Raw genomic sequence first — 26,635 nt, forward strand, 5'->3', positions numbered from 1 at the left:
TTCCCCTTTTGTTACATCAGAATGTTGGTGTAAAGTTTCCTGGCCTTCAGTTTGGTCTGTTTATTGCAGCATACGGCTAACTAAGGCTTGTTCTGACTTTGTAAATGCAGCATTTTGACGCTTAAATGTTCTCCAGGCCCCAAAAAAAGCAACAAAAGGTCACTCCTGTCTGTGCTCTGCCTCAAAAGCTGAAATAGCCTTTCCCTCTCTAAATCCATCATCTCCCATAATCCGTCTCCCGTGCCCTCTCACCTTTCCCTTTTCAATTTGGCCTCCCTCTGCCTGCCTTTCTCCTTGTTCCTGCACATTCTGCATCACCTCTAGTTCTGCAGCTGTAGCAGCTGTAGCATTAGATTAGATAGAAAGTGCTACTCTAATTGTTGGAGGCTGCTTTTCTTTGGTGTGCCTATTTGCTTTGAAAGCTTCTTTCATTTGGCAACAGCAAGAACACAAGTACCCGGAGAGTATAATGAATTGTTGGTCACATTATAGCAGACAATTGCACATTTAAATGGGCTTAAATAATTCAGCTTTGCTTGGATTAAACGTAACTTAATTATCTTCTTTATTTTTGTTTTCCTTAACAAAAACCGGTCAGCGTGTGCCAATATCTTTCAGCCAATACACATCACAGTCTTGATGAGTGACACTGATGCAGGGAGAGCAACCAGCCTTGCAAAAAGCTGGCACACAGGTGGATGACCTGGGACATGCATAAGTGACAGTTTGGCAAAGTACAGCTACGGTCCAAAAGGTCAGTGGATAAATAATGAAGTAGTGTAATAATAAGTGAAGGATGGATACAAATTGACAGTCATTCACTGGACCCATTATGGAGAGACGGGCCCGTTAAGGGAGATAGGGTTCTAGTTTTACCTGAGTTATTTGCGTTTAAAACACAATATCACAAAGTAGTCAATATGAGAGTTTGATTTACTGCATTGATTACAGTATCCAGTGATGCAGCTGCTCAGAGCTTGAATGAATGTCCATTAGAGTTAATTTACTGCTTTATGACATGCTGTCTCAAATGTTAACATGAAGACATTTCCTTAAAAAGAATCAATAAAACCCTGTCTCAGAAATTGGATGTTTGCCCATAGTTTATTATCATTCATGGACAATCCAAGGATAGATACCGAGTGACACTGAGTCGTTCACTTGGCCTGCCTCGGTCAGACATGAAGAGACAGGTCACGAGTCATGCTGCCTGGATTATATTATATAGGACATGTCACACGGCAGTTTACAAGACAGCCCACATAAAATAAATGTCACGTCATCATAAAGCTTCTCTGGTCTCACATGACCATAACAGATGTCTAGATCATAGTTGGCCCCTTCAAAAACGTGGGCCCCACTGGCTACACCACCTACAGTTACAGAGTTGACATACAGTGCAAGATGAACCCAAGGCCCCCCTGGAACGAGCATCAGAGGAGGAAACATATTCATGAGTACATGACTGGTTCGTTCTCACCAGTGTTTTAGTGTTTTATTAAAGGTTAAGTAGGGATTTGGTTCAGTTGTCACTGGTTTGTCCAACACTGTTAAACACACCCTTTTCCTGAGGTGCGACCCAAGAAGGTGCTTGGTCAACTTTATATGACGTCACCTGATTGATGTGATCAGCAGCAGCAGGGATGGGATGAGAAGGCGACAGATAATCATGAAAGACTCAACCACAGAGAGCCCATAAACTTTTGGAGAACCAGTACAACTTTAAAACTTAATCAAACCAAATGAAAACAGAACTTGAACTCACTGAAGAAGCTTGGGCTTGCCACTCACTACTACACCGTCCAGTATTCTCTGGCAGACCAGCGTGCAGGTGAGCTGACCAAGCCTACTCCCTCGAATGTGAACCAGTCCCTTCATTCCACTGGTGTACTTTGTTTCACTGTTCATGTTAGGGCCGTATATTACTTTTCATTCATACCTCTACTCGGGGAAGTCCGTAACACTACAGACAAATGAAGTGGGCAGTAAAGAGTTGGCCATAAAGCAGAGAAACTCTGTCCGACGAGACGTCATTGCCCTTCTCACTCGCACATCGACTCAGCCTGACTTCACACGGATGTTTTGCAGAAGAATGGAGGAAAAAGTTTGCTTTAAGCCAGGATAAAAAATTGACCATTTGGGTTCACACATGAAGCCCATCCAGATGATGTAAGAGAAAAAATGTTCAGGTGTGGAGAACATGTATGAGGTACCTTAACTGTAAGGAGCTGTCAGTTTGTGTCACCTTCTAATCCAGCTTTTGTTTAAAAAACATTGGTATTTAAGTAAAATGGATAACCTGTTCTTGGTAGGAAAACATTATTACCATGTTACCATGTTAATGCTTTGACCAACCAGCCCCAGAATTTCAGATACAGTGGCACAAACCTTGACCTAACAGGAAGCCATGAGTTCACCTGTGCACAAGATATAGTTTATGAGATCTTTGTTGTTATGAGCCTTTGTTGGAGAAAGGTAAGCCCAGCGAATGTACTGTAGTCACTGTAAAATGAATCTACTGGTGAGCCCTTGTTTCTAAAATCTTGGTGCTCTTACATACACACAGGCGGAGATGGCGCAGTAGTAGAACCTTTTTTTTTTTCGATGTAACTGGAGTGAGGGGAGGCAATTTTCCACATGGCCTCGGCTGGAAACAACTGTCTCACATCCAAAACACACACATATACACACACATATCTCACACACACACACACACACACACACACACACACACACACACACACACACACACACACACACACACACACACACACACACACACACACACACAAAGTGTCCCCCTGCCCTGCCTGGCACCAGCTCCTCTTAAATATTTAAGCCTTGCTGTATTGGGTTGCCGTGTTTGTGTGTATGTGTGTGTGTGTGTGTGTGTGTGTGTGTGTGTGTGTGTCAGGTAAGTGTATGCTGATATCCTTTACTGTTTGTAGCCATTATGCAAAGCACATAATCTAGCATGTAGTTGGCCAGTGTTCTGTCTGCAGACCAATGAATGACCCGTAAAGATGAATGCAGCGCAGATCCCTTTATTTCACACACACAAAGACACACACACTTGCTCTCCTTCATTTTCTATCCCCCTCTCTCTCACTCAATGACAAACCCAATCACTCACTCACTCTTTTACGCACTCGCTGCCTGACTCCCCTCTGCTCTCTCACACACACACACACACACACACACACACACACACACACACACACACACACACACACACACACACACACACACACACACACACATACACACACACACACACACACACATTCAGAAGCTAATTCACTGACACCACTATTCCCTCTCTCACTTACTCACACACGCTCATCCACTCACCCCAAAACTCAGAAGCTCCCCTTCAGCTCTCTAACTCTCCTCCATCATCACACACACTTAACTTGAGACACACACACACGTTTTGTGGCTTCCCCTGGCTGCTGATAAAGCTCACAGACACTCTTGTTAAATCACACACATGCTAAGCTGTGATCTGCATCAGCTGCCGGCTGGTTTAGAGGCACTGAGAATAGAAAGGTGATATTAACCAAAACACAAACACACTCTCAGCGCTCTAAGACTATGAGCCGCTGTGGGAATTTTAAGGGAAGCTTCTCAGATATAAAGATATGTACGTAGAGTCACTGTAGGATTACCTGCAGATAATTCTCTATGATCCCTTTGAGAGCACACATCCTCGTAGAAATAACTTTATATTTTTAGATTGAGGCTATTTCCAGATCACCTGATGTTGTGATTGTTCAGCTCCTTCATGGTTAAAGATAGCGCCCTGTCACCATGAAGAGCGAGGTAAGCTCTCTTATAGATTTACTCTCAAATGTTGGCGGTTCTAAAGCCTACCTCACCTTGAGTCATTGCTTTGTCATTTCATAGCTTAGCATAGAGTCCAAGGTTGCTGCTTCGGCTGGGTGCAGTATCCAAAAATAAAACTGAACCATTCACCTTGAGTCAGGCAGCTCACAGTTTTTAAAAAGCAGCAAAAGGATGTGAATAACTTCCTACAGGAGGTGTGTGTACTTTATCTCCAGCTGTCTGCTTGCATTGAGCTTAATTTGTTCTCATGCTTGGTTGGCTGGCTCATTAGCTGGTCAGTTATTGATTAGAGAACAACAATAATGTTCGTCAGACTAATGAGCCGCAGAGCAAGGATATGGTTTGTGGATCATTGAGGCCAGGTATGGATCAGTTGTTCCTTTCATGTATGCATACAACACACAGGAACACTTTGTGAATGCAAACATACAGATATACAAAAGTCTGTTTGAGAGATTGAATACATTCTATACCTGAGAGAAAATGAGACGGACACAAAGGGGTTGAAGGCAAAAGCCTACGGAGATATGAGAGACTGCACTTTTGTAGTACTGGGTTACAATGTATCACAAAATAAATGGTTGTGATTGTATAAAGCTTGTGAGTAATGGATCACTAAAAGACATAAAAGGAGAAGCACACAAATGAAACAATGGTCCTTTTAGACATTTAAAAGAATTCAACGTTGTAAATCAGCTTGACAAGCAGAAACAAAGAAACGATGATCTCTGACAGAGCGTCTCGTCTTCTCATCAACATTGCCCCCAATAGTAACCATGCTGCTTTACTTAACACATGATGAAAGCAGCTAATCCAATCCACATAATAGATGCTTGACCTCTATCCATGGAATAAAGTTGTATGTAGGCTGTCTTGTCAAACAGGCGTATAACCACCTGAAGCAATATGTAACCAGCACAGGTATGTGCTACGTGTTAACCTGTAAAGAGGACTGAAGGCTGGTTGTGCCAAACTCTGCAAACCAATTTGACATTGTTTACATGCAGACTCTATGATCCGTGTTTAGCTTTTTTTAATAAATTGTGTGCAATTTAGACTTTTTTAAATTAGCATATGATTAGGTTGTCAATTAAAATACATCAAATCCAATATGAATAACCGTGGAATAGGTCAAATAGATTTTTTGGCTTGAACACCATTTTGACAAATACTGTAAGGATATATACCTTGAGAAGTCTCAGTGGTAAGATTGACTTTGACATCACTGCGGCTGGTGTTTGTTTTGTTTAATGAACTGAAGATTGTTGCTGCTTTAGGCTGACAGATTACACACTATCTAAACAGTTGTCTTTGCTCTCTCTGTGACAGGTTTATGAAGAAATAAAACAAAGCTGGTGTGCTATTGCAACCTCCAGATCAAACACCAAGTCTGCCTGTTCCACCAAAGTTTTAAGCTTTTCCTTCCATTCTTTTATCTCTTTTTGAACTCTTTAAGTCCTCCATGGCCTGTCTCCAGGATTTGTCTTTGACTTTCCACCTTTATCATTTTTTAACAGCTTTTTTCTATTTTACTCTTTCAGTCGTAGAGCTTTTTTTATATATACAAATCTATATCTCCCTTCTGTTCTGAGCAGTCTGTTAAAAAATGGCAACCATAAACAGTTTGTAGCCATCTGATGGATGCATCATCAAACAGGCCAGCTGCTGATTTAGCAGCCTAAGAGCCGGATAGATCCCTCAGGATCTTTGGAGACCAAAACCCGGCAAAATATGTAGGAAAATTCTGAAATATATTTATTAAATTGACAGAAACAGAGCTCTAAATAGATTTAACTGAGGAGATGTCTGGTGGATGTGTAAACAAATAACTGATTACTGCTGCCTCCTTAAAAAATAACCATGGCAGGTTTGATTGTTGATGCTGACTTAATGTTTTCTTTTACAACATTTTGTACCTCAAACCTTGGAAAACCAATGCTTACTCCACTTACTTACATAGTTCTCTGTGTTTATGTTTGTTTACTGCACCATTCACAATATAAAATAAGGATTAATATCAAGTTCTGGGCTTCAATCAGACCGAACTCTGATGTACGGCTTTACACTGAGCCCCAGAAAGTTGTCCAGCTGCCCAGGTTGACAAGGGTTGTGTGTTTAGTGTGATTGTGTGTGCATACATGTAAATATGAGGAGAGCTGGGTAGATGTAGCTGTTTACATAACCCTCACGCCAACCTGCCCTTCTGACCACAGACAGAGCAAGGGGGAGGAGGGGAGGAAGGAGGAGAGAAAGAGCGGAGAGGAGGAAAGTGATGGAGAACCACAGGAAGGACGAACAAGCAGACAGAGGCACAAAACTGTGAGAGGGTGGATGTGGATGTAATGGCTGTGTTATGTTTGTGTGCATGTGTGTGCGCGTGTGTGTGTGTGTGAGTGTGTGTGTGTGTGTGTGTGAGTGTGTGTGAGTGAGAGACCCGGACACTTCAGTTTAACAGCTGCAACAGCTGAGCTTCGGGCCCTCTTTCACTCTCTGGTCTCCATCACACAGCTTATAAACCGACTGCTGGTGACAGTCAGCAATAAAGTATCACACACACACACACACACACACACACACACACACACACACACACACACACACACACACACACACACACACACACACACACACACACACTGCACTGGCATGTCAGCAGCACTGTAACACTGCTTTCTTTTACTCCTAAAAAACCTTGACAGTAGAGTCCCTGCGTACTTTTTCTTTTTTTTGGTACAACTCTCTCTCTTTCCCCCTTTGTTTCCAAGGCAACAGGTCTCTCAGTTTATGAAGCTGCCCCTTTAAATTAGGGAGCAGGTGTTCAGACGGTGTTTGTTAAAGTAAGTAAATTAGATTAAGAGATGATGATATCAGCTCTTTGTTGCCTTTTACACACCTGAATTACAACAACTGTTTATCAACTTCTGCCCTTTTTCTTCCCCTTGCACTAACTCTCACCTTGTTTCCTAAGCACCCCCTCCTTACCCCTCCATCCTCTTCTTCTCTTCCTGCCTTCCTCTCAGCGTAATGCAGGTGATTGGCTCATTACAGTTAACAAGCTTCATTGCCAGTTTGCCAAAAACACTTATCTCTCCCCGCTTAGCCAAACCACAGACAGAGCCCGACAATCACTTAGTGGCTCCACACAGACAAGACAATTGAAGATTGTGTTCTGCCTGTTAAATTGGCACGCCTGCATTACAGCAGCGCACATGTGTATTGGCAAGTTTCAAACCTCACTCCTCAGACTATAGCCTTACTTTTGCCAACAACAGTGGGATGGTTTCTTCCACCTGCTCTGTTGAGGAAATAACAAGCTAAGGAAAGCTGTAAACGCACATCAGAGTGTATCCTTTGAAAGAGTCTGCGCCTCCTCCTGTCCCCGTCTCTCTCTCCAGCAGCCTTTTACTGCTGAGAAATCTTGAGATGTTACATAACCATTTTCGAGGACGGAGAGAGGGAGGGAGGGAGTGGGAGAGAGAGAGACAGAGAGGGCAACAAGGCAGGCAAGAAAGTGCACACGAAGGAAAAACAGGGGAATAAATGGAGATGCAGATCGCAGCAGATAGAGACACAACATCCACACACAGATACAAACACAGGCACAAACACACAGGCACAAACACACCGTTAACACCTTACAGTAAGTGTTTGCAGCTCATGTCAGCCAACTGCCCATTGTGTGTGTGTGCACTCACCTTTGTCAGGAGGCATAGAAACATTTTCCATTCAAATAATCTCATCACCTCTATTCAAATAACCTCAGCTGACCCCCAGCTGGCACTGTTCCAACCACCTGTGCTCTTCTCTCTCACAAACACACTCACACACCACCCCGTTTGTGTACATAGTACGTCTGGATTTGTGCTTTTTGGCCTGTGAACTCAGTTACCTTGTTCCTCTCTGGTCTGTGAATGCTCTGTGTTGAGTAACACCTAGGTCTGGAGATGTTTTGGTCAAGAAGCAACACTCAGAACATCCTCTTTATGACTCTCTGGGGTTCATCCTCTGGAATTTTTAATATACATACCTTTCCGGCTTAAGTTGTACATTCCTGTCTGTTTTCAAACAGCGAGTGTGAAGGAATATCCGGCAGACGCAGACGGAGGAGGTGGATGGGAATCGTCATCATTAAATAACTGTAGCCGTGGACAGGAAATAAAACTTTTCCTTCCTCTTGTTCTCTCTCCTCTCTTCATCACTTTTGAGCCTGCACCTGTCTACATAAGGCATTCCTAAACTGATTCCCTTCATTTTACAGCCTGAAAATCCTCTCGTTGCAAATCTGTAATCTCCACTTGAGGCAAAGATAAGGTATTTCCAAATAACATCTTTATCCTTTTTTATGAAAAGAGTGATAATATAAAGAGGTGGGCCCACAGCACATCCCAGCAGATAATAAACCCATCCACATTTTTTTATCAGTTATTTTTTGAGACATTTTTGCCTTTATTAGAAAGGACAGCTGAAGAGAAGCAGGAAATGTGGGGAGTAGAGTGTGGGGGATGATATGTAGCAAAGGGCCGCGGTGGGGAGTTGAACAAGTGACAGCTGTGACGAGGGCTGTAGCCTCTGCAAGCATCCAGGCAGTTCCTTCAAGGATGTGTTTTTTTTTTTTTTTGCTTTCAAAGATTTAACAGTAATTCAAAGCAACATTGCAACTTGTTTGACAAAGAAGAACCATCAAGGAGAAGACAGGGACAAGCTCAAACTCAAGACGTCTGTCAAGGATGCACTTAAGAGTAAGTGAGATTTGTAAGTTACTTTGATTGTTAATTAGCACATTAAGTGACTCAACCACTGATTCAGGTTGTCTGGTTACTTAAAATTCTTATTTTGGCGTATCTTTTTGGTTTATTGGACACTTGCAGTGATCCCACTGCTTTTGAATTGATGTGTCTGTCTCCTCAAACAGTGGTGCGATGAGCATTTACATACAACATACATTGCTGTAACTTCATTGATAATTTAAAACTCCAGACATGCTGCTGGAATGTTGTAACAGTCAGAATATAATTGTTGGAATACTGCTGCAATACCTTGTAACACAAGGTGACGCCACCTTTCTGTGTTGATCTGTTATATACAGAGAAGTTGTTATCCTCAGAGACCTCAGCAGTTGTTACTTTCCAACCGATAGAATGACTCTCACTCTAGTGACGAGCTGGTGTAAGCTGCGCCTATTTGTCATGTATGATAAACAAATATAGTGCCGTGGAGACCTGGCTTTGTAAGGTTGACTGCTTAAAGCTGCTGTTGGTAGTCACAGAGTAAACAGAGAGAGGGACCTAGAATGTCAGCACTATCCCTCCCAACCAGATTTCCTCTTAGCCCCCCAACACAGATCGACGTGTGCAGTGCTGATAATGCCGGACTCATAACCAATCGGAGGACGTAGTAGAGGCCGCCCCTTAACCAATCAGGATGGAGGATTGGAGATTAGCTATGATTGGTCCGTCATAACAGGAACAAGGGGAATAATAACATTGCTTGATACAAAAGCATTGGAAAACACAGAGATTTCGCAATAGTTTCCAATTACTTCACTTACCGATGAGTACCGATGGGTATAATGACCTTTTCTCCAAACCCAACAGAAAAAAAGCAACATTTTTTACACCATTCCTACCAACAGCAGCTTTAACTTCTGTATAATAAACTGCCGTGTGGAAATTTCCACTGTCACCCTGAAGCTTTCTGATTCTACTTCGCTATCTTGGGTCGGAATGCTAAGTACGCTAGCTCTCTCCACCTTCACCAGTCACGTTACAACGTTCAGCCAGAAAGGAATGTTAATAAATTAAATGTGTTTTCGAACACATCTAAAGGTCCCATACATTTAATCCAGCTTCATATAGTGAATAGATTAGAGTGGATCAGCCACCATCCTTACTATAAATAATATATGAACTGTGAAGACTTGAGCGCGCCTAGACTCAGGTAATGAGGACTTAACTTGGCCTTGGCTCGGATTCCTCTTTGGTGCCTTGGCTTAGACTTGGACATTTGCACTGTGACTGAGACTTGAGGTTTTGTGACTCGACTAAAACCCCTGCAGCATTAATAATGAGCATTAATAGAGTGAATAGAACATAAACTCTTTAAAGTAGCGTCTGTGAAAAAAGGCTTGATTTCCATTTCTGGACTGAAGAAGAAGCTCTACAAACTTTTGTTTTGTTGATTTGTTGTTTTTTGTTGACAACTTAGGAGTTCTTTCACAGTTCTTTTTAACAGTTTCCATTCCAGAGTATAGAACGTTTTGGATTGCTGGCTGTTTTTTATTCTGCAACTATTGATTTTTTTGCAATAACTTGTCTTTAACAATTTTAGATCGATAGTTTTTGCAAAAACAGTCAAGATGTTGGTGAAACTGTTTTATTCAAATAACGTCGAGAAAGACACATTTTTTGGAGAGCTAGTTTGCCTTGCAGTTTAGGCACGTGTCCCATATACAGAGGCTAAAATCCTCATTGCAGCGGTATGCGACCAGATCGCCGTTCTGAGTACAATGTGATCAGAATTGGGCGGTTCTAAAACGAATAGCTAGCCATTTAAATGTACATTTAAATTCCGACTATATTGACTAGTCTAAAGGTAAGAAATCACAGTGAGAATAAATCCCTACATAACATAGCCTACCATCGGCTTACAGAGTGCAGCTAAATGAATTGGTTCGTTGCGTATGGCTAACATAAGCAGAGCTAGCACCACCAGCCTTCGGTCCTCCTTGCAGGTTAAGGTCCACATGCCTATGCTGATTTAACTTTTCTCTGGACAGTGGTTATATGCCAGTTTGACCAGACACAGACTTCATACCACTTTAATTATGTTCTCTAGATCATGCTCAGACGTATCACACTGTGCTATAAGATGGCATCTGTCATTTCTGCTTGATTACATTTGGGTTGTAAAACATTACAGCATTGTGGCAGCAGCTGTTAACTGGAGCTACAGTCCCAACTAATAGTTGGTGGCTTTGCTACAACTTACACACCAAATGACAGGCATTTCATGCATACTATAATGACATTATTTCTAATTATTTTAACTGACTATTAATTCTGATTCTGGCTGGCAAGGATGACAAAGTTTTTTTACTCAGGACGGAAGTGATGGACTTCCATACAACATAAGTCCACACCATGAGGGATGCAATAATCAGATAATTTGTTGTATGGAACATGATGTACCTTGTGTACATACAAGACATGTTTATGTATTTAATCATAATGCCTTTAAAAATAGTAGCACGTGCCATGTGTAATGTTCCTGATTGAGGCCTCATGCCCTTGATTATTCATCTTTGCACTTCTGTGCCAGCTTGGCTACTCTTCAGCCTTTAAGCATTAACATCTGTTGCATCAAGCACGTTAGCATATTTTCTTGGCACCACGGGTTCATTCTTGCTCTGAAGTCTCCTGGATAAGTTGTTAAAAAGTCATCTGTGCTAATGGCAGGGCATTTACTCGTGCCAAAAAAAGGTATTTATACAGTTTTAAGTACCATTCACGTTATTGATATGCTAATTACTAGCATTGCACAGGCTAATTTTTATTTTGTTTAAAAATTCATGCTCTGTTTAATATCTTGGGTGATAAATAGTGTGTAGATTCAGTTTTGCACATAAGAATGTGGAGGCAGTGCAAATGACTTGCGTGACCCATACCAGACCGTTATGTTATTTAGTAGTTTTTAATATTACACCTGTCCAAAACGGACTGTTTAAAGCTGTGCAATCTACCACACATAGAGGCTTTAAATGAACACAGGGTGGTATATCACCAGAAGATGAAACAGACTCCAACCATATCTTGGAAGAAAAATCTTCACTTCCAGGATAATGTTGAATAATTAATGCTGAAAAGATACCCTGCTTCTCTTTCTCTTTTAAATGTCTTATTTCACGCTATCATGCTGTGCATGCTTACATGCACACTCCCTGCTGCTCATACAATGAAACATGCAAGGAAAAAATAACAGTGAGCCTTTAAGAAATACTTCATGTCATTTTCACTCCCAGAGTCTCTTTAATTGAAGAAGTTCTCCAAGAGTATATACATGTAGTTTCTCTCTGCTTTCTAGATCCGATCCACTTCACTTGACTTCTTATGGAGGTGAATTAAGTGTTAAAAACAATTCAGACTGAATCCAATCCACACAGTTTGGGACATGATTAACAGTGAGGTGTATCCTGTAACTTTAAACTTCTCTCTCTGTCTTCTTGAGGATTCTGATTGGCTTAATAATTTGTTTTGGTTTGTTAGGATCTGCATGTTTAAGCAAAATTTTAATGTAATTACACATTGCATATTTTTCATGTCATGCAGGCCTGCTATAGAATCAGGGCACACTCTGTTGGACAAACTACATGACAACACTGTTTGTTTTCTGCATTATATATGCTGCATACAGTATATCAGTACCAAAACAGACCTGAGAAAGACCCATAGTGGCTTTAACTTTCTTTGACTGATATATTGGTTTAACTCTACCACAAACCTTAACCTCTCACAATCTGAAATCAGCCTACTTCAGCACAAAGGGGTGCACAGTGAAAATGACCCCTTGCATCTTTGCTCTCCTGTCTCAGCTTGCAGGAAATGTAATTGAACAAAGGGTAGCATGTAGATCCTGTGCTCTGAAACCCTCCTGACATGTAATCTGCAGTAACTCATGTGTCTGTGTACACACGTGTCAGTGTTTGCGGCATGTTCGACATGCCTTATGGTGTGTATACGTGTGCTTTTTGTCACTCAGGCTAACAGGCATGCTAGACTCCATTTGTGCAGGTTTGTGTGACTGTCCTCAAGCACTGACAGGTAATCTGTTAATAGCGGTGTGTGTGACATGAGCAGAGTGGGCTGCAGGAGACAACCAGCTTACTGTGATGTGTGTGTGTGTGTGTGTGTGTGTGTGTGTGTGTGTGTGTGTGTGTGTGTGTGTGTGTGTGTGTGTGTGTGTGTGTGTGTGAAACCACCTTCACACATAATGTCACTGGTTGAGACAGCTTGGCTATTGATCCTTCACAGGGGGCTAGTGTCACAAACCTGCAACCTGGAGAGAAGCACGCACCGTCCTGTCATGTTTTGACCCTTGTTAGCATTTGTGCTTGAGTATCAGTATTCTAAAGTTTTAGTTTTATTGTCATTTTTTTTTATCAGACGGAGTCCTGAGGAAATGCTACATTCAAATTCATGCTAGTTTTCCGTGACTACCAACCCTAGCTTTAAAATGTGTAATTAGTGGACAACTATCCAACATGCTTTTGTATTGATATGCCATATCTGTTACATCATCTATTTGAATACATCAGCCAAAAATACAACCATATGGAAACTTATGTGGAAAGCAAGTAGTGGCTTTTTGAGCTATTTGCTTTAGAAGTCAACATGGAAATAGTAAAATGAGCAGAGACATTTACAACACACACACACACACACACACACACACACACACACACACACCAAAACACACACACACACACACACACACACACACACACACACACACACACACACACACACACACACACACGTCACAAATGGGAGCAAGAGACACTAGGACTGTAATGCGGCTACAAACTTAATCAAGAATTGCACATTATTTATCTCTGTATCTGCTCTGTCTCAACTTCTGGTTCATAAAGCAAATGGCGCTAATGATATTCAAGCCCAAAAATGACCACATAGTTCTGCAGGTCCATGCAGCTTTCTCAATTTTTGTATCTAATTCTGACTGACATGAGCATCTCCATGATCAGCTGTGCAGAGCTGCACTGTGAGCACTCATCCTGAGGGGATGGGTTAACATTTCCAATATGGTTACTGCCATTGTTGGGCTTCAGAACTTAAGAAAGCAATAAGTTGTGTGCCAAAGAGTGTGCCCATCCTGTGGCCACTATTTATTCCTGTAACTCTTTAATTATGTTTCACCTCTTGTTGACGTTTTTATCTTGATACCTTTCTGTCTTTGTGTGTTTTTGGGCTTTTTGGGCTTTTAGCATCTCTTTGAGGTCAATCTGTGCCCCTTTGCTGTTGTTGTGTGTCTCTGTAATAGTTTTCAATCCTTATGTGATCATTGTGTTTTATAAACACAGAGATAATGTAGAAGTTAGTTATTGCACAGAAGCTGTGACCTGATGAAATTGTGTCCATCAACACTCTAATGTGATTATAGAGTCTACACACTCCGGCAGGTTTACCGATCAAGTACAATTACTGTCCACTTAGAGATAAATGTCAAACTAAGAGTCATTTTGGGGTTGATTGTATCATATATAATGTAATTTCAAACTAATGTTCTTTCAGCTCATACATCACATCACTTTTTGTGTACTACACAAAGTATAATGGTCACTTGGTGGGTCGTGAAAGGGTCCTGCTGTGGACTCTGGATCGCCTGATTACACTTCATCTCCTCGTCTGTCTGGTTATTGAGGTACGCTGATCAAGCGTGAGAGTTAAATGAAGACCTCAATCTGTGATCAGTCACCTGATATCACCTTCGTTCTCTCATTTCACCATCCACTCAATGGAGGAGAGGAGGAGTTAAATGAGAGCTGAGTGAGAGGATGATCTTGATTGGAACTCGACTTCCTGATTAACTTTGCACTAACAGTAAGAAGTAGGGAGTGATAATTGATGGACGTGATGAGGTTGTTGTGGATAATTGATTACTTTAGATTGAAGTGACATTTTCTCGCTGTGTTTATTCAATCAATCAATCTTTATATTCACTTGCCATGAAATTGATGCAACATTTGGCCTTTATTGAATACGTTTTTATTACTCAGTGTCCCACAAACAAATAACTGTTTGACATTCAGTGGTAGTGATGCAGAAGTTATTGCTCCAGTTATTTGTCTGCAGCTGAAACTTTTAAACAAACTTTATATCTTGCTTCCTCATTTGTTTTGATCCTCTCAGCTGCATGAACGCTAAGCTGTCTCATATTTTATAAAGCGTCCTCCTAACCTTTTCTGAGGCAACCCGTATAGGAATTCTGCTCACAGTGATCAGATAAATGCAACCTTTTTTTTTCCCTGACCGCCCTAAAGTTTGGAACTTGTGTGTGACAATTCAATCATCCCCCTAAAGGTTTCCAGGGCTGGACTCAGCTTGTTCATCCAGGCCTCCACTCACCCTCAGCACACACACACCTCATCTTTTATCCAGTTCAGGTGCCCTCAGGGACGGACAGCTGGTCTAATGGATCCCCTTGTCAGTGTGGAGCTTTGTCAACTTCCCAGCCACCCCGCTCCCATCAGCTCGGCTGCATCAATCATGTTCACAGCTCAGCTTCGTCTTGTTTCTGACCAACAGAGGGCAGAGCTGTTCCTTCAGAGTGTCAGAATTACAGTGTTTACAGTATGCACAGGGTACACATGATCAGAGTACACACACATGCACATAGAAACAGACTGAAAAGAACAATCTTTTGCAATCCAGCTCCCACTTTTCCACATAAACAAACAGCTCACGGTTGCTATTTGTCTCCATTACAGGTGAAGAAGGCTGATGAATTGCTGTCTGCAGTAGTTTGTCCTTCCACTGCTTCTCATCCTGTATCTAGAGAAACGAGTGCAAGGGTCAGCCACATGGGATCTGTATGTTTGTGTGTGTGTGTGTTTGTGTGTGTGATGCTGATAGATGGAGTACTGTAACATCACTTATCAGAGGACAGCTGGTGACCAAGATCAGAGGGATGGAGGGGTTGTAACACCAATATTAATGGTCTTTGTGACATTCACACACACAGCGCCAAATGCCACTCGCACACATTCACTGACACTTTCACACACCAATTTATTTTTCCACACTGTCGTCCAGCTCTCATTGCAGTCCACTCAGGATAAACACCTGTGTGAGAGCTGAGGTGAAGTGTAGCCGGGTCAACCCAGTGCATTTCTGTTACTGAAGGGAGGACTAACAGCAGGACACTCACTGTGGAGCTACATTTGCTACCATGCTTATTACCTTAGACCAGGAAAAAGTAGTTCAGCCCTGCCACCTAGTGGTGAAGCATAACACTCTTCAACATGTGATAAAGGGAATTCAACATTGTTTTTTGTCAGAACTTCAAGTACTAAAATCTTCATGGCTGTTAAAACCCATGTGAACCGTCCTCTGATGACATGGCACATATCTTTTTTATCATCCCACACTTTTTTTTTCACCAGGCTGATAAATGCATTTATATATATAACTTCCAAACTGCTTGTTTAATTTCAATATTAATTAACTAATTGCAACTATTTATTCCATGGATTCCACATTTGTATATACCTTTTAAAATGCTATTTTAATTCTATTTTTTAAATTAAATTTTTTTTTTCTTTATTTGTTCCCCATTTTTCTTGTACTACTTGCTACTATGTCTGTGTTGCTGCAACAACCAAATATCCCCCTGGGGATCAATAGTAAGATCATAAAAAGTTATTATCTTATCTTATCTTATCTTAAGTGGGTGTTATAATTATCACAGTTACTAGAACCAAAGAAAACAATAATTACCCCAAAGAAAACAGTACAGGTTGGTTAAAATAATGTAAATCCAGTCAATATGATAACTTTTAACCTCCACTTAAACTGTGTATTGCATGTGCTTTCAGGGTAATGCAGGCCTTAGGGTAATCATAGCTGCTTGACAATTTCTGCTAATTGACTCTTTACTGTTGATGTCAGACAGAAAGTTATTAAGGTAGTGTGGCATACCTGATGATGAAACAGGGACTCCCTTTGAATGAAGCTGGAAAAAATACTCATGACTTACTGGTGAAGAAGGCCAGCTCAGTCCTGGACCCTGGTGGTGGCTGACAGGAGGAATATGGCCAATCTGTCATCTTGGATGAACATTTCTTTTTTAGATATATATTCTGATAGATTAGATATATATTGACATAGAGTGGTCTAGACCTCCTATGTTTGTAAAAGTGTCTTGAGATAACGTTTGTTGTGATTTGGCGTTATACAAATACAGATTGATTGATTGATTGATTGATTGATTGATTGATTGATTTCCCATTACTAGTTCTGTTTTTCTTGCTCGATTTGATATTTTCTTCCAATTATCCCTTTTGTTATATTTTACATATAGTCTATCCACTAATGGGGCTTCTATTAGTCCCCACTGGAGTAGTGCAAACCAAAGTGTGGCGTCTTTAGTCCTTGCTGCAGTGTCACTGGGTCAAACTTCAAGCATTGACCTGCTGCTGCCAGGAGCGTTGGCCAGAGGGGGTTCAAGGGGTGACTTTTCACCCCTTGAAAGATGATTGGCCACTTCAGGTGTCACCCCTAAATCTTAAACTTGATTGACCATTTATTAGGACTTGTGTTAAAATCAGCTAAGGGGTGTTCAACAGGCTGCTTTTTTTATTTATTTATGTTTAAAGTATCAAACTATTTTACAGGTACTTCAAATTAAAGATACATACTAAATTAATCTTTACAAAATACAGCTTAGTAGGAGAGGAATTAACACAATTTCAAGAAAACTCCTGTTTTTCCTGTCTAGAATATATTTATGGGCAAGACTTCAGTGCTTGGACTTTTTTAAGTACTATGGACAGACATCTTCTGCGAGAGTCCTTAAATAATCAAGCATTGAAGATTACAAAGTTTCCATTCTGTTGTTATATAAATAATGTAAAACTCTTATCTCTGACTCATGAACAAAACATCTTCAAGACCAACTTATACTCAAAACACAAGTGGTCAACTGTCCTCATGTGAATTCGTTATGTCCACACAATCAGTGTTGACTTCACCCTTTGACACTGAGCCTCTACATACGTGGAATTTAATCAAGAAAAAACTTTCTTGCCTGATCTCATTATCTCATTACTGACTGAAGGCTCCTCCTGAGCATGTCGGTGACAGATTTGATTCATTAACTGTGACAGAGAGAGATGGCAGTGGCAGGCAAAGGGTTTGAGTTGGGAATGTCTTCACTGGGAGGGTTTTTATGAGCTCTGTATCCACTCCAGGAGAAAGCACAAGCACCCATTCACATTTCTTCTTGTCTGCATGTTGTGCCTCTTCACTCTGTGTTGGCATTTCTACTCTTAATTTGAAACTTTTAGTGAAACCGGAAGTTACATATGGTCAATATGCTGTAATATCATCCATTATCATTAATATCTAATTCAGTCGTGTTCATTCTGTACTCTTTGTGATGAATGACATTTTCAGGCAATTAAGCTGGTGTGCTTGTCAGCTCGTCCTTAGAGAGTTTTAGATTTAAGCAGGCTTTCTTTGGCTCTGGATGTGGTCGGGAACATAACAAGCTCTGCCAGTTGGCCTGCATCCAGCCAGCCTGTAGAATATTTCAACCGTCTCAGCGGATCCGTGGATATAAAGATCTGATTTTTTTTCTCTTCTAGTTTTCCTTCCTGCCAAAGAGAGATGAATCTGAGGCGTGTTTATGAATGAGCCTCTCTACCTCTTCCATCCTCCTGTGTCACTTTGTCACTGATTGTGTGTGGAGGTCTGAGTGTTTGATGCAGAGCAGAGCAGCTGAGAGGAAACACAACTCACATCCTCATCCTCTTACATCCTTCGAGCTTCAGCAAAGACAGTCCTTCTTATTACACCTCCTCTTCTCTTCTTTTTCTTTCACAGTAACAAGAAGTTAATGCTTTTCATATGTAATGAAAACATACCAGCACCATAAATTAAGACATCCAGATCCATACATAATGTTTGAAAGAAGGAACAGCTGTGAGTTTCAAAAGCAACAAAACTGATAAGAACTGAATGTATGCCGTCTTCTTCAAGGCTGCCATACTTGTTTTTATCTGTTAGGTTCTGTTCTGCTGATGAATATGTTTTTTGTTATCCCAAAAAACTTCTGAATTTTCTGTTTAAAAGAGAAAAAAATCATTGGCTGATTTACAAAGAAGTTCTCTGAAAATAACTAAATTAATTTGTTTTTTCCCTTTTATGAAAAGTTTTGATTTGTGTTCAAAGAACTTTGCAGCAAGAATTATTTTTTTTTAGAAAGTCCTGTAGTGCGTGCAAGAAGGTGAAAGGCAGCCACTCAAAAAAACTCAAAGTAGAGCATCATTTATTGATCATTTATTAAACAGTTCCAGCTCCGAATTGAACAATCCTTGCAGGTGTGTGCAGGAATACAGTGTGTGTAGTCTGTGTGTTGTGTGACATGGAATGCCTTTCCGATTGACCCACCTATAGCTGTGTAATGACTACTGTTGTCCACTAGGAGGAGTGCATGTGCCGCTGTAGTGGGAAGCTCAGGATCCAGCCTTTGTTGAAACAGTGCAGCATTTTAGTGCTTCTAAATATTTGTGTTACACAGTGATACCCAGAGAAAATTAAGGTCTTTTTTTTTTAACAGACAAAGGAAGTATCATACTATTTTACCCAGTCAATGTTTATGAATGTGTAAGACTAGTTGTATGTATGGGCAGATAACTGATTGTATAAAAGCATTACATGGTTTATTTATACAGCATGGATAAGGCATGATTGAAATAGTCTTTTTTTCTTATTTCTCCTCATTTTCTCTTTTTCATTAGATCCCAGCTCCTGCAGTCACATGCCAAAATGTACTTGGGCAAAACACTGAACCCCCAAATTGTGTGAATGTGTATGGATGAGATTAGCTAATACTGATGGTCCCAACCAAAGTGAGTGAATGTTATCTGGATATGTGAATGTGACGAGTAGTGTTAAAGCGCTTTGGTCAGAAACACTAAAGAATAAATACAAGTCACTTTCCCATTCTGTCCTCCTAATCCAATGCTGTCTATCTGATAGTATGTAAAAGTCAAAAGATATTATACAAATTCAAAAATATATATTGTGGTAAAATAGTAAAATGAATTACAATAAAAAGTCAACCGTTCATTGCCCCTTTATGACAATGATACTTGAAAATCAAAGCAGAAAATACAGATTACATAAAGAAACAGACAAAAAGAAAAGATCACAACAAAATGAAAGATAATAACATAGATCAGTCTATTTCCCATAACCACCTGCTAACCATACCTTATATCGCTTATTACTCCTCTAATAATTTTAGATACAAACACGTTGGTAAAATACATTGATTAAAATATTAGTTTATTCATTTAAGATAATTTATGTTTCTAAGAAGTTGTCCCAGTGATTCCACAACAGTTAGCGTTCCATGGAGATGGAAGCGAAATGTGCTGGAACTCTTGTGAAAGTTAATAACTGTGGTCAAGGGATTGTCAAGGGGTTTTGACGAATCAGAATCAAGCATCTGACACGGCCAGAAGATCAGTAAGAAAGCCAGGTAATAATGCCTGTTAAATAGAGCATGTACATTCATATGCCATTGAGATCATGCAGTAATAAATACATGTACATAAATGTCTGGTACAAATAAATCAATTCATGTGATAGATGGTTTATTTTTTATCTCTGACTCGCTCAGCCTCACGCCTGATCCTCTCACCTCCAACCAGAAGTGAGGATCTGTTTGATTGAACACTAATCTTTATTCCTCTAATCCACTAATTTCTAATCCAGCAGATTGAAGGATTCACTTTGACACAGAGGTGTTGAGTCACCTGTTTATCTCTCTCAAATGTTGTAAAGGTTATATAGACGGGATGGATGCTGAATCCTCCCTGACCTGCTTTGGGAGTTGTCTCATCTTGAACGTTGCAGCTTCAGAGATGTTTGAAATCTGACGTCAGGTTACTTGGGATGCGGCCAAATCTTTGTGACCTCCTCACCAATCGTCTCTCTTATCTCCTGCGACACTGGAAGAAGGATGTTCCTAAACAGCTAATCCTTCGCTCCTTGTCCCCCTGAAACCACCAGGCAACAATGTCCTTCACAGTCTCCTTAAGTCTCTATCTCACTGTCCCCCTTTCATCGCTCCCCTTTCAACATTCATTTAATCTTTTTTTCGCCCTCTATTGTCTTTACTTCCCTTATTTTTCCACACCATCCACCCAATCCCTCCTCTTTTAACTGGTAACCTGCCTCACATCTTCCATCCTCTTATAACACATTGTTCTTGTATCTAGTCTGGCCTCATTGCCTGCTTGGTTGCTCGATTTCTACTTTCAGTATTCATGTATTTCTTAAACAGCTCCTGTTAATCCACATGAACTGATTTAAAGGGAGTCCAACTTTGACCCTGAGCCGTCTATAGGTGTTATGAGCGTGGTTGTTATGTAGGTTAGTATCTGCTTTTAATCCACAAGTGCTTTTGAGGATTGTATAAGCACAGGTTATAGCTGTTTAGATTGAAGATGGATCGTAATCCTTTTCAAAGAGGCCAAAGAGGATGCTCCCACCATCTTTGGGATGAAATAGATTTCAAACGCTGTGATATTTCATACAGAATGAAATTGTAATATCATGTTTCATTGGAAATAACAGATATCTGATGTGCTTCATAATGAAATCTGTACACAATAATGATATATTGGGTCCAGGATTTTGTGCCTACTACTAGATTACTTAAGCATCTCCACCAGAGAGAGCTTAGAGAGACAGCCACACCTTTATTTATTTATTTAAAGGGACAGTGCATATTAATGAAAACTTCGGCATAGCGTCCATGTAAATAGCCATAAGGCTAATTTTCATCTGTAGTCCCAGGCAGGTCAAAACAGAGCGCATAACAAACGATAAAGATAAATAAAAGATGGAAACAATACATCACACGAGCATCAGATATACAAAATAGTGTAATTAAGCACATTACAGTGCCGTTCAGCATGTGAACTCAAAGTAAGCACACACACGCCTATGCAAAAGAGTACGTGGAGTCCTTTAAAGTTGAACACGCCATCGTACGATCATCTGACTGTTCCTTGTCAGTTTGCTCTGTTTTTATTTTAGAGCATTGTGATAATCTCTTGGAGCTTTGTAAATCAGCAATGCTGAATCAGATTATCAGACGCTACAAGCTTATTTGGAATTAATCCAGACAGAGCTTTCAGATAAAAATGGCTTATGCCCTGTTGACCTCCCACTTCAGTTTATTTCGGACACTTTCACAGCAGATCTTTTACTGCGGACAGAGACGCACAACATACTCTGATGCTCCTGAAATGTATGGGCTTCATTTTTGTTTATACCACTCTGACATATTTAGGACACACGCATGCTCAGATAAACCCCCTATATGTGTGTGTACAGTACAGTAGGACACACTCCACTGTGCACTTTTACGTTGATGCATGAATCCAACATATCTATCCATGTGTGATTACTGTACATGATACACTGCATGTGAAACATGACAAAGCGCTCTAGTTCCATTTGAGGAATTGACAGTAAATACTCTGTTTTATAATGTATTAGACTAAAAACAATAAACCAAAGAGAAATCCTCTTTGTTCCACATTTAATCCTACAGTGTGTCCTGTGTGTATGTAGGCATGTCTGCACAAATGCATATGTGTACAAATCACATCTGTCGTCCACAAAACACACACGTCTGTGTCCTGACTGCAACAGAAAAACATCCACACAGTTAACTGCTTTTACAGTTTGTTCATGAGACTGATTAATACATACATAGATCACTGTCATGGTTGATATGTCTATTAAAATATTAAATGTTCTTCAAAATCTCTTCAACAATTGTCTTTCACAAATACTAAAAAAAAACTGATCCATCAAGTAACATTGGATTGAAATCAAAAGCCATCCACAGAGAGCTCGACTTCTGGAATTGTGTCTGTTAATACCATTAAAGTGAGAGTAATTAGAGTCATTGAGGTAATCTGTTAATCCACTTTAATCTGTTTGATTAAGTACTATGAGATATTTTATCATTTCAAGTTTTTAACTGAACCCTGTTTGTAAAGATCAAGTTGATTAAGGTAGCTTTGTGCTACAGACCTATAATTACGGTATTGCCATGAATATGAGGCAACCTTGATTATGACACAGCCCCCTTTCTGAAAGTGTTTTTTTTAAAAGACAAAATCCTGTTTTTATAACAAATAAAAGCTACAAAAACAAAAAATAATAATGAAAATATGTGTTTTTTTGCACATTTAATCAAATCACAATTCTAATACCTTTTAATATTTGTCAAAATTAATAGAAATAAAATACCACACTGCTGTGAATAAACTTGTGGTGTCGATATATAATTACCATGAAAATTAAAACAACTGAGGTGCAGATTTTAGCCTAACGGTTAAGTTGTGCGCCCATGTAGCTGGTGGGTTGGGTTCAATTCCAGCCCCTGGCCCCTTTCTACCATGCCATTCCCCAACTCTCTGCTGGTTTCCTGCTCTATCCACTGTCCTCTCCTCTCTGAATAAAAGTGTTGAAGCCCAAAAAATATAACTTAAATAAATAAATAAATAAATAACGTGCAGTATACGGTTAATTGCGACGCCCCTCAAGACGTGTAATCCATGCTAGTAAACACTTGCTGTCCTCCTCTTTGTGTGGGTTTACTTGTCAATAAAAAGCCAATAATTTATCAAAATACATGGAAAGTAGATAAAGCAATATATCATCAGCTCAGTCTATCATCAAATGCTGTTCAGGATTAATCTAGCAGAAGATGCTAGCTCACCAAATACTGTACCATCCACGAGTGTTTCAGTGTTTCTTACTGCAGCTATCTATAATGTTATGTTTAAATGTCTAGCCTATGAGTTTATATATGAGTTATATGAGTTTCTCTTTCTGTCATTTATGAATGGAAGTGCAGCAAGCTATCTCCTCCTCTCTTTATCATCACACAGATAGAAGTAAAAAATAGGCTCATGCAGGCCTCTCTGTAGTCAGATCTGTTAAAAACAGGAAGGAACACAGCACTGCGGCTTATTGAGAATACAATATCTGTTAGCGGCTTGGACATGGAAGGTGCAACTTCAACACTTAACAACCGGATATCAAAGAGATGTGGCGTCTGTTAATCCCATATTGTTCTTCAATATCCCTGCTACATTGATAACCTTTATCTTTAAATCAGAGGCACAACTCGGCCTACTTTTGAGCCACTTTGTTCTGCACGATCACTGTGTCTTTCCATCTTTCATCCCGAGGGGCACACTTGCTTTAAGATAAGTGGCACCTGATATGTTTCGAATGAATGTTGGCATTAAGTTACTAAAACCCTGAAAATAATTTTTGATGTTTTCAAGAAACAATAAATACCCTGTCATATATTCAGGTCAACATTATTATTATACATGCATGTATATTTCACTTATTTCACTTCACTTGCATAAACTGAAGATGATGAAAATAGCCTCTGCCATTGTCACATCTCTTTGTAATATAATCTCGTCAAACAATCAGGGAAAACCCAAAGCAGCGTTGTGAAGCAGCATAAGGTGTGATGCAGCAACACCTTCAGTGATTAAAAAGGCTGTGAATGCAGCGTCACGGCTGTTAATGAAACAGGCATGAATGGGCACGACCCAATAGCTTATGAATGAGCATGAGACTCATTACCTTACTAACAATCTGCTCATAGACATACATACACACTCACATACACACACACACAGAGGCTGCTGGATATGGCCAGATGGTGTAATCCTTCAGTTTTCCCTGTGTTTCATATTTTTTTCCCCTCCTGTGCCGGGATTATGGGCTTGTTGTCCAATCGGATTTCAGCCCACTCTCCGGCGATGATGTGAGATGAATGACAGGGCGGGCGGGTGATGCAGGCAGCAGCAGTAGACATACACTTGTATGTCCAGTTGTATCATGTCATCGTTTTAGCTCCTCAAAGTGCTGCCATTTGTAGAGCCCGCCACTGAACTGACCATCACTGTCCAGGTAAGAGCCGTGTACATTGGGACACATGAGAGGGACTATATAACAACGGAAGGCCACTTCAGGCTGTGAGTGGTGCCCATATTTGGAGATAACCTATATTAGCATGAGGATTACAGCGCAGATGAATGAAATGGCTTGCTTAAATTCTCTGGAAGCTCATTCTCAGTATGAGCACTTTTTTGAGGTTACAAACTGGATGCATTTTGTTAAAACTTGGCTATTCGGCTTTCATGGCGAATGGACAATGTTATACTTGCTGTGGAAAGATGGATTAAACTGGATTGAACTGATGTGAAACACAATGTTCTTGCTTGGTATTTCAACAGTGGTGTGAAATACCTTCAAGAGTTCCATCAGTATAATCTGGATTGCCATGTTGACTTCTATTCGTTGTTATTTGTGTGTTGCAAATTTACTCAATGAGACACTTTTCCCTGAACCTCCACCCCTGCAGCTCCTTGTCTATCACCCGTGGGAGAAAGAAACTTTTTTAGCTCCTGGATGTTTTCAGGATGCTTCCAGGAACCTTCGTCTCTTTCAGACTGTATCTAGCAGTTGCACTAATTTAGCCTTCACCCGCTTTGTTTTGATGTTTTCAAGTGTCTCAAACATTAACAATACCTCTTTTTCATGTCCTAGTGTTTGTGTCTACGTGCATATTTTGAAGCCTTGACTGTTCCTCTTTGTTGTGTCAGAGCTAGCATAGCAGCTTAGTTCGACTTGCTGTCTTGAATGTACAGTGGGTTACATCGTCAGAATTATAGACCTGGTAGTGAATGCAGAGCCACTTACTGTCATGTGTAGTCTAATTTCACGCTTACTTAGCTGTTTTAGTGCTCATGTGGCAGATTAGCAAACGTGCGTGGCCTCATATGGATGAGAGTGTTTGAGCTGATTAAGCACAGATGCACATTTAATAAGGAGAGTGACTGAAAAAGTGTATGTGTGAAAGTAGGCCTGTGTAATGAATGCATACAGAGCGTCATGCGTCTATGCATGGATGTGTGATCAAGTGCACATGAGGATATTCTTGCTGATGAATGTATTATAAATGATAACTCATTATTGTGATTACAGTCTCAAATGCTAAAGAGGAATTCTGTCATTCTAACTTTTCTCCACCTCTGTTGTCGTGCAGGTCAGTGCTTCCTGTGTATGGTGGATGTGGTGCCAGTGAAGAACGAGGATGGTGTGGTGATCATGTTCATCCTCAACTTCGAGGTCATGACAGAGGTTACACTTGAAGATCACAAAGAGAGGCTCAACCACCGCCTGCCCACTTGGCTCGTCACCGGTAACTATCCACTAACCTTTGACCTTTCTTTGTTGTCTTGCGCTATCTGCTTGTGAAGTCAGGAGTCAGTAAGTTTGCAAAGACAGGAGACGCTCTTTGAAGTGTTTTACTCAGACTATAATGGTTTCCGTCTCCTTTGTTGAACCATTGTTTATATGTTGAACAAAAGACTGTATAGCATTGGGAACTAAACAACTGTTTCCCCATGTGAAGCACTAACCTCTAGAGCTCCCCCGGTGGCTGGCTGCAGTATATATCTTAAAGCCCACCTCCTTTAGAACAGATCGGACACAGGTCCAACTACAGAATAACTCTCCACTCTTTCAACTTCTTCTTCAGCCAGTTACCTTTTGTCCATGTTACCATCATTTATTTCATTAGGTCCGTTGCAGGGAGGCGTGAAGTTGTGGCGTGATGAGTCAAATTGGCATGGTGGTGCAGATCAAATCGGTTATACGTGCCATGCTTTTCACTTAAGTTATGAATATTCATTGCTGGCATATTGATAACTGTATCACACAGGTCAGGATTATAACTTCCTGTGTCAAACTTTGGTCCTACCCTTATTATGGACAAACTACAGCCATCAGGGGGTCAGGGGTCCTTCATTCTTGCCCTTTACTGGAAATATGTATGTATTTTTCAGGCGTATTATTATTATTATTATTATTATTATTATTATTATTATTATTATTATTATTATTATTATTATTATTATTATTACTATTATGTATTT

General features: G+C 40.3%; 1 protein-coding gene across 4 annotated transcripts in view; it reads left to right on the top strand.

Annotated features, from left to right (window-relative positions):
* Positions 1-26,635, top strand: part of kcnh2b (potassium voltage-gated channel, subfamily H (eag-related), member 2b) — a 359,270-nt gene that overhangs the window by 183,647 nt on the left and 148,988 nt on the right. For all 4 annotated transcript variants that reach the window (XM_034706260.1, XM_034706259.1, XM_034706261.1 and 1 more), the window contains exon 3: positions 25,744-25,899. In XM_034706260.1, coding sequence (XP_034562151.1) covers positions 25,744-25,899 — 156 coding nt within the window. The remainder of the gene's footprint in view (positions 1-25,743; positions 25,900-26,635) is intronic.

This window comes from Notolabrus celidotus, chromosome 17 (assembly GCF_009762535.1).
Source record: "Notolabrus celidotus isolate fNotCel1 chromosome 17, fNotCel1.pri, whole genome shotgun sequence".
Classification (NCBI taxonomy): domain Eukaryota; kingdom Metazoa; phylum Chordata; class Actinopteri; order Labriformes; family Labridae; genus Notolabrus; species Notolabrus celidotus.